The sequence below is a fragment of the Borostomias antarcticus genome, assembly GCF_949987555.1.
Source record: "Borostomias antarcticus genome assembly, chromosome: 14".
Classification (NCBI taxonomy): domain Eukaryota; kingdom Metazoa; phylum Chordata; class Actinopteri; order Stomiiformes; family Stomiidae; genus Borostomias; species Borostomias antarcticus.
In genome coordinates, this window is record NC_140247.1 from 14242866 (window position 1) to 14252630 (window position 9765).

Here is a 9765-nt window from a genome sequence, read left to right on the forward strand (position 1 = left end):
TCATAGACGACCATAACCATGTGCAGAGGTTGCAAATCTTGGTGGGTTTTCAGTGAGAAATCGATCATTTACTGGCAGCGTTTCTAGGTTTCTGCCACTAAGTGGCGCTGTTACGCCTTGAACAGAACCTGGGGTCTGTCTGTCCATCTATCTGACTGGGGTCTGACTGTGTGTCTGTCCACTAGGGGGCAGCGCTCCAAGTCTGGGTGCAGCCCATCCGCTGGCTGGGAGTGCATGATTATCCAACAGCGGTGAGCAATAATACACACACACACACACACACACACACACACACACACACACACACACACACACACACACTCCTCAGACTCTTGTCCTGGCCGTTCTGGGTTTAAAACAAACAGGGTCGTTCTAGCGTCTGTCTGGCCTAACGTTACCCCTGTTGGCTACAGCTAGTGCTTATCACACTCACCTGACTGCTCAGTAACCAGACCTCTGAGCAGCCTGAGAGAGAGAGAGAGAGAAAGAGAGAGAGAGAGAAAGAGAGAGAGAGACAGACGTGTGCATAAATATATATTGGCTGCATAAACATAAACTGCTCAAACTAATTAAGGGAACACACTCTCATCACATCCAGCCCTCAATGGGTTAATGATTTTGGTTTACACCGTCCTTAACGCCATTTTGTAACATCATTGTTCAACAAATTACACAATGTAATCAATAAATATTTTCAACTTGATTATTTCGTTAGTGGAGATCCGCGATGATGATTGATGACTAGAGTTCCCTTAATTTCTTTGAGCATTGTATGTTTACGTGAGGCTTGGTTTAATGCTTTATACCCACAAAGACATCACACACAGACAAACATTCCAAAATATCAAATTGTGATGTTTATTAAACAACAAAGGCACACCAGAAAATGTACATTTAGTACATTTAGTTGATACATTTATTTGACAGTCATCAACACCAAACAGCGATGTACATGGCTGCCGTTGCATCTCTGTGTTCTAATGTACGTAGCAGCCTGCAGTCAGACTGAATCTTGTTAAGATGGATCCAACAGCCATGATGACACGCTAGTCTCAAACAAATACACAACTCCCAAAGGCTCCTCAGCTCCACAGATCCCTCAGTCCTACCTCATCTTTACAACACACACACACACGCGCGCGCACACACACACACACACACACACACACACACACACACACACACACACATACAGACACACACAGGTTCTATTAACCAAACACAGTGAGGTTAGGGTTGTTAGTTCTCTCCCTCCCCTCTCTCCTCTCCCTGAGACCACACCCACTTCACACAGCCTCTAAGAGGATCAGGAGTCCTGTTGTGACACACACACACACACCGCAGGTGATATCAAAACCTAATCTTCATGGTTCATCTGCTATTCAAAGAGTTGGTGAGAGCCTCTGGTGACACAGAGCAAACAGCAACAGGGTTCAGTTCAACCAGCCACGAATGGGATCCGGGTTAGTTAGTTACAGTAGTTAGGTAGTTAGTTAGTTACAGTAGTTAGGAAGTTAGTTAGTTAGTTATTGTTGTTATAGTTATTGTGTGTGTAGTGTCTGTATGTGTGTACTGTGTGTAAAATGTTTGTTTAGAGTGACAGGTCCATAACAAGGAACCTAGGAAATCCAGCAATATTATAAATAAACAAATAGTTTGTAAGATTTATTTAAATACTGTAGGGCCAGCGCATAAGTCTAAGACTAAGACTAAGTTCCACTGATTGTCACACACCTGAGTGTGTGAAATTTGTCCTCCGCATTTGACCCATCCCCTGGGGGAGCGGTGAGCAGCAGATTTTCAACCGTTGTCCTTGGCAGTTTGATGTCATGAAAAATAATATTAATTATTATTAGATAATTTAGAGTATAAGAAACAATACTACCTAAAACTCGCTCTACACAATAACGTCACATACTACCCATCACATGCAACCTAGCATTCTAGAACTCTATACAATAACAAGCCCCAAAACACAGCAAGTTGATCTCACAGTCATCATCATAGCCACACACGTTAATTCACAGTAAATGAAACAGGATCTGCCTGAAACTCACTCTACACGATATGCACACCCGTACAAGTTTAATACAGACCACAAATCCAGAGGATTTTTAAAACAGATTATGTGAACAGTTTTGATTGTCCAGTAGCCATATTTGGTGAATGAGGTAAGGGTCGGCAAATCAGGTTCCAGCAGCATCCAATTTATTTGCCGATGGCTGGTAAAAACTCTGTCTGGTACATTTTCTCACTGAACCAAAAAGTTAGTTTTGCACCCTGCTACAGTAGTACAGTTAATGTTACTACTATTATACGCACACTACTATACTACTGACTGAGGATCGCATAACATGCAAGACCAAGATGACATGCTAAATAGTAATACAGTGTAATAACAAATCGCAATAGTAATAAGTGATTTTTTTTATTTTTGGCTGGTAAAAAAAATCTGCCAGTCTGGTACATTTTTTCATTCAACAGCCAGTTGGCAAGTGAACCAAAAAGTTAGTTTTAAGCTCAATATGAAAAAAATGACTGACCAAAGACTTTTTTTTTCTAAATGGGACTTGAAACTACTAGTTTCTACTGGTAGTTCGTTCTAGTAGGTCTATTGATCAATAAGAGAACAATTGTCCTTCCCTTTTTTTTCGGTTTTACTTTATTTTTTTCTCAGAATCAAATGTTTTATGGTCACAATTCATCTGGCCAGTTGGTTAACTTGGTTCCAGGTTTACAACTCTTTATATGAGTATTTTCTGAAACATCAATGGAGTGAACGAAGATGGAATTCACTTCCTGAACCTCACTGTTGCGCTCTATGATAGTAGTAAAGCTCTCTACTGGTCTCTCCTGTAGTCCAAAACCTGCTGGTCTCTCCTCCTGCTCTGGTTGTTGTTGCTCCGGTCGTCGTCCATGGCCTTGTCCAGCCAATCACGCTCCTGCTCTGACTCTGACTCGCTGACCTCACTGTCGCCGGCCGCCAGGAGGCGGGAGTAGTTGATCGTCCTCTGCCTGGGGGCCTTCCACTGGAGCAGGGGCAGACACGCCCCCCACACTGCCAGCGCCAGGGCCACGCCCCGGAACGTCCAGGCCACACCCACCCTCTGGACGGCGGCGCCGGCCGCCAAGCTACCCAGCCCCGCCCCCAAATCCAGCGCAAGCATCCGGTAGAGCCTGCGCACCCAGCGCTCCGCCCCCGGCGTGGCCACGTCCTCCACCTGCGCCTCCACCGCCCACCAGAGGGCGCCGGAGCCCAGGCAGCTGAGCAGCTGCGGGGGCAGCGCGGCCCACGGGCCCCAGAGCAGGCTGTAGCAGAGCGCCTGCAGGGCCAGGAAGCCCACCCCAAGAACCAGCGTCCTGCCGGGGGGGCCGAGGAGGCGGGTCAACCGGGTCAGCGCCGCCAGCCGGGGGAAGGCGGCTCGGGAGAGAAGCCCCGCCCCCAGGGACAGCCCCATCTGCAGCTCGCCGCCGCCCTGCGCCGCCACGGCCCACAGCAGGTAGTCGTCCATGACGGCCTGCGCCGCGCCCGCCAGGAACACGGTGGCGGCGCAGAGGAGGGCGCGGGCGTCGCCCCTCACCAGCCGCGCTGCCCTCAGCGGCGCCGCGGTGGCGCCGGACGACCGCTCGCGCTTCCCGCCCGGGCGGAGCGACAGGAAGGCCGCCAGGGGCAGCGCTAGGCCCGTCAGCGCCGCGTACAAGTAGAAATGGAGCGCGCCCCTGGCGGCGGAGGAGGCGGCGTGGAGGCGGCAGTCGAACCGGCTCACCAGCAGCCCGGCCCCGCCCACCCCGACGGCGCCCCCTAGCAGCGCCCACCCCCTCCCCCCCGCCGCCTCGCCCGAGCGGTCGGACGCGTCCACGGAGTCCAGGTACTCATGCAGCCCGTCGTCCAGCGCCCACTCCAGAGGGGCGGAGCTCGCCGCCCACAGGGACGCCACGATGAGGAGCAGGAAGAACAGCTGGTGCTGGGCGTCCATCGCCTTCAGGCTGCCCAGGAATTCGAAACGAGCGTCCTCCTCGGCATCCAGAGGCATGGGCGGTTCTCCCTCAGTCAGGGAGCGGCCTCTCCTCCCAGAGGGGTGCGTGCTGTTGGTGTTGTTATTTTTGTCGTTGTCGTCGTCGTCGTTGTTGTCGTCGGTGGCGTTGTAGGCCGACATGTCGCCGGTCCCCAGGACAGAATCCGCGTCCGTGTTGCCGAATGCCTTTGTCAATAAAGTTCCATTTACATTCAGCTTGGAAGCCTGGGAGCTGGCAGCGCCAGGAACTACGCTCCCCGTGACAGCGGCCCCCGGAACTACACTTCGCACGGTGCCGTAGCCGCCCAGCAGGCCGCCCTCGCCGTTGGGACCGGCGCCGGCAGGAGAGAGGGAGAGGTTGCAGCGTCCAATCAGCATCTCCGGCCCCGCCCCCGCATGGGGGATGAGTAGGACCACCAGGGCGGCGCCGGCGGACAGCGCCAGCGACCCGGCCACCACCAGCTTCCTGTGGGCGTAGACGCGGGCCAGGAGGCCGCCCAGCGGGCCGCACAACAGGGAGAGGAGGTGGCGGGCGGCCATGACGGCGCCCACCATGGCGGGGGTGAGGCCCAGGCGGCGCAGGTAGAGTGTGAGGAAGGGGAGCACGCAGGAAGTGGAGCAGCCATACAGGAAGTGGAACCAGGAGGCCAGAGCCAGGGCGCCGTTCACGTCCACCTGCTGGCTCCTCCTCATCTTGTCTGGCTGGCTGTCTGTCCAGAGAGCTCACCGTCTGTCTGTCTGTCTGTCTGTCTGTCTGTCTGTCTGTCTGTCTGTCCAGAGAGCTCACAGTCAGTCTGTCTGTCTGTCTGTCTGTCTGTCTGTCTATCTGTCCAGAGAGCTCACAGTCTGTCTGTCTCTGTCCACAGAGCTCACCCCGTCTGTCTGTCTTCACATGGAGATCTCTATGAACAGAGGGAGAATGATGCAGAGACGTCACTATTAACACAAGTACCAGAGACAGACAACCTACGTGCAGAGACAAGGAAGTGAATATAAAATAAAATGATTCCCGAGCGCTGCACCGCTGCGTCTCACTGCTCGCTCCCCAAGGGGATGGGTCAAATGCGGGGAACACATTTCACACACACACACACACACACACACACACACACACACACACACACACACACACACACACACACACACACACACACAATCATCGGGACTTTAACCTTTAACCTAATATACTTTTGTAAAACAATGTTTTACATGTAGCCTTGGTAAATGTCTAATGTGGCATTCGGTGTATACATTAGATAAAACTTGAGAGCAATGTCTTGGCAATGGCATTAAAAGCTGAATAGCTAATATTTGATATCATTGGTCGAACGCACCTGCTGTTGCACCTGTCTCACCGCGGCCACGTCATGCAAAGAGACCACTATTTGGCGACTTCAACTTGTTAAAAACCAGTTTTCTTACCGGTAGACTTTTGCCAATTGTTTTAATCACACCTCGTTCATTTTCTCTTAAGTTTCTTCGAACTTTTCATAGCCAATCAGCAGCTGTGAGGTGTCGATTACTTGCAGCTTCAGAGAGAGAAGTTCCGTCTTTGGGCTGGTGAGGCGGGGCAACTGGATATCTGCAGAGCCGCAGAGCGGGGTCTACAGCTCGATGTGGGTTCTATAGCTCAATGTGGGGTCTACAGCTCGATGCGAGTCTACAGCTCGATGTGAGTCACGGCTCGATGTGAGTCTACAGCTGGATGTGGGGTTTACGCACGTCTACAGCTCGATGTAGCTACTGCGCATGCGGGTGCCAGAATAGTTGTAATGACATTACGAGAGCGTGGAGAGAGTCGCTCAACTCGGCTGGACTACAATACCTAGAGAAAACTTTGAAATGTGGCTTCCAGTGAAAATGTAAGTACCTTAAAGTCGCACTGAAACGGACGTTTGAGATCATCTAACTTCCGTTTGACGTATTTCCTACGCAAACAAGCTATGAGGGTGGGACATATGTTTAGAGGAATTTGATTGGAACATTGACAAGTGGACGGGTTTTAAGAACTTTAGACAGATTCGATAGAAGGATAGCATTGATTGACGGGTGGTTGTCGTGAGATTATTGGCCTAAAATCTAAGGAACCTGTTGCACGTTACCGTTTTCCAGGAAGTAAGAAATTATATACTTTGATCATGGATGTATTAATAGAACTGGATGTGGTGACTAGTTGACGCCTCGTTCTTTTTGAAGGGTCCACCGACCCCTTTTGACATGCGCAGTTGTGCTTTGTAACCACTTGATTTGTTGACCCGGCCGCGTCCACGAAGTTTACACATTCATGTGGATGTTGTATTGCATGTCCCTGCATTAGCATTGTTAAAGGAAAATGCTCGTTTTTGACAACCTGGACCTTATTTACGACATATTATAAGAAGTTTGACTCACCGAGATCACTTTTGTGTTGTTCGGAGGCCTGTAGAAGAAATTTAAAATCCAGCGCGAGCCAGTATATCCATGTAATGGCGTCGGACGGGGCAACGGGAATGCAGTTTCTCAAAATCCATTTTCGGCCGCTAAACGGTTGTTTTCATCAATCAGATTGGATGAATCGACAGTTGAGATTCCCCAACGCGAGGCATTGTTTCGGTTTTCAAATACGGGGTCTTTAGCCTCTGTAATATGATCTTTACACGCCTTTCCCCACTTGCTCCAGCACGCATGCGCGCAGACTGGCTATTCTCCGGCTCACATTCTCTGCGCTACGATCGTTGTTGGTGCCGAGAATATTGTCGTCGTCATTCGTCAGCAACAATCCGATCGTAGCGCAGAGAATGTGAGCCGGAGAATAGCCAGTCTGCGCGCTGGCCTGCGCGCATGCGTGCTGGAGCAAGTGGGGAGAGGTGTGTAAAGATCATATTACAGAGGCTAAAGACCCCGTATTTGAAAACCGAAACAATGCCTCGCGTTGGGGAATCTCAACTGTCGATTCATCCAATCTGATTGATGAAAACAACCGTTTAGCGGCCGAAAATGGATTTTGAGAAACTGCATTCCCGTTGCCCCGTCCGACGCCATTACATGGATATACTGGCTCGCGCTGGATTTTAAATTTCTTCTACAGGCCTCCGAACAACACAAAAGTGATCTCGGTGAGTCAAACTTCTTATAATATGTCGTAAATAAGGTCCAGGTTGTCAAAAACGAGCATTTTCCTTTAAGTACCTGCCATCAAATCACGATTCTGTCAAATATATAGTTTCGAAAAATTATTTCTTTATCCAGGCATCTTAGTTTTACCAGTTTCATTTTAGCGGAGCAGGTTATATTTGCTCGTATGTGGTATTTATTTTGTTCACAACTTTGCGATCGTACAGCCAGGCTACAGAGCTCCAGAAACCGTAGCCATAGCAGAGAAGCGGCGGGAACAGAATGCTCCTGTTGCGGTACAGGAACGCGGCTAATAGGGGAGTTTATGGTGCTATTTTCCATTCGCCCTTGATGAATCCTAACACAAACCCATATCTATAACATTAATTCTTCTTCTTCTTAATATTATTATTATTATTATTATCATAACCGTACTCAGCGAATGGAAAATAGCACCACAAACTGGGCTATTAGCCCTGTGCTTGTACCCGCAACAGGAGCTCTCTGGTCCGGCCACAATGTGATGCGGCTTGGCATAGAGGGTTCTGGAGCTCTGTAGCCTGGCTGTACGATCGCGAAGTTGTGAACAGAACAGAAACCAAATACGAGCAAATATAACCTGCTCCGCTATAATGAAACTGGTCAAACTAAGATGCCTGGATAAAGAAATATTTTTTCTAAACGATATATTTGACAGAATCAGTATTTTACGCAAGCTAGTTCTTAATGCTAATTCAGACACAATAACAGCGGGGGAGAGCTGTGAATGCCATTGGAAATCCACAGGACAAACTGCGAACGAGGCGGGGTCTGAGAAAAGCACAACTGTGCATGTCAAAAGGGGTCGATTCGGCAAGATGGCGCTGATCAAAATGTTTCAGGAAGTAAATCACTTCCTGGCCCCTTGACTTTGATATAAGATTACAACAAAAGTAGAATTTGGCATACATCGTTGAATAGGTGAACACTATGACAAAATATGTGAACCAAAATGGGACAGAATGCTTTTTTCATTTCAGTGCGACTTTAAGGGACACCTTCACTATTTTTGACATTAGGGCATATTTTCGGTCAGTCATTTGCTTCAGTGTTGAGCTAGCACTAGCTTGTTAGGTAACATGCGCGCTAGCTAGCTAACGTTAGTCTAGCTAATATTCCCTGTAAACACAGTCCACCCTCACTAACAATGTGAATGTGAAGTTGCCATAATTTGCAATATCATCGTTTTGAGGAACTGAATCGATATTGAATCGAATCGAATTGAATCGTGATAATCGATTCTGAACCTTGTGAATCGGAATCGAATCGATTCTTGAAATTTGAATCGATACCCAGCCCTAATGGTAGTGCTTTGTTCTCCAGTGTATAACTGTGGAAGCTAACCCCCTTCTCCCTCTGCTGTAGAGCTAACCGGAGCCCACAGAAAGCACTCCACCAGGACCGGAGCCCACCAGGGAAACGCCCCAGAGAGCCGGCTTCCATTGGCTTGGAGCCCTTTTCGGTTGCCCAGCCTCCAGGAGGAGCGGGTCCTTGTTTGCCCCCTTTCTTCGCCAGATCATTGACTGGGGACTTTTCTGTTGTAACATTACCTTGAGTTTTGAGTTTCTGTACCTCGTCTCTCCACAAGGTGTCACTGTTGCCTGTGCACGCTCTGGGTTGCCACAGTACGAGAAACACCCTGACAGGCTATTCCTCTGCAAGCTATCAGTTGGTCTTGATTTTAGCTCTCTCTGCAGATATCAACTAAAACAGGCAATACTGGACGGACAGTTTGAGTCAGAAACACCTCGACAAGTGGACAGAAGCTCAACACAGATCAAACAATGGTTTTTAAACACAACTGGTGCACATGGGTTAGAATGGAGATGTCAGATGTTCTCCCATGAAATATTATGCGCTATATTGATATGAGAGGTTAAGAAGAGCACCGATAACCCAGTTATTCAGAACAGTATGAAGGTGTGGATACAGTCTAATAAAATGCTGGATTATAACGAATCCTGATCTCTCTCCTCAATATGGAAGAATTCCAGCTTCTCATTGAGCTTTCACTATGACACATTAAAACCTTGCTACTACAGGGGTATAAAGGAAGTATCACATCTTTCTCAGGATGGTATTTTTTCATTTCATTTGGTACATTTATTCAGCTACAGACCACATGACATTCCTTCAACATATTTATTTAGTTTTTTTCAAGGAAGACATGGTACAATTGAAACAGGATTCTCTTACAGAACCATCATCCTCAAAAATCGATATCTTACTCAGTAATTTAGAGATATACATGCCGAACCTAATCTCAAACACTTATAAGGTACAGTACTCATGGATGGCTCAGTAGCTAACACGGATGGAGCTAGACAGAGATGGGAACATACCTGTTACAGTGCTCACAATAAAAAAGGAAGAAACCCCTGGTCACCTGGACAGCTAGGCCTCTCACAGAGAGAGGTGGAGACGGACACACCTCATTTTACATGAGGTGACCTCTACACAGAAATTCGAACCATGTTCTTCCCCAGAATCATAAATAAATGTAAAGAATTTGAAACCTTCACAGACTGAGCAAAATTTTCAATTCATATTAGGAGAAAACCACCACTGCTCATCTCAGCAGCAAAATATGTGGCAACCAGCCATTACCTGAGGGATA

The 9765-nt window shown here is 48.3% G+C and overlaps 2 protein-coding genes across 4 annotated transcripts in view; both read right to left on the reverse strand.

Moving 5' to 3' along the window:
* Positions 1-843: 843 nt before the first annotated feature.
* mfsd6l (major facilitator superfamily domain containing 6-like) lies at positions 844-5566 on the reverse strand. The gene is made up of 2 exons (XM_084448502.1): positions 5439-5566; positions 844-4918 (listed from the first exon to the last, which is right to left on the reverse strand). The coding sequence occupies exon 2, from the start codon at positions 4707-4709 to the stop codon at positions 2841-2843; it is 1869 nt and encodes a 622-aa protein (XP_084304628.1). The 5' UTR covers positions 4710-4918; positions 5439-5566; the 3' UTR covers positions 844-2840.
* Positions 5567-9320: 3754 nt separating this feature from the next.
* The window catches only part of pik3r6b (phosphoinositide-3-kinase, regulatory subunit 6b), a 14774-nt gene continuing 14329 nt past the window's right edge, over positions 9321-9765 (reverse strand). For all 3 annotated transcript variants that reach the window (XM_084448892.1, XM_084448891.1, XM_084448893.1), the window contains one exon: positions 9321-9765. This exon is cut by the window's right edge and continues 411 nt beyond it. The gene's annotated coding sequence lies outside the window, so the exon portion shown is untranslated.

Coding starts and splice junctions, on each gene's coding strand:
- mfsd6l (XM_084448502.1), bottom strand. CDS start 4,709: ATGAGGAGGAGCCAGCAGGTGGACGTGAACGGCGCCCTGGCTCTGGCC.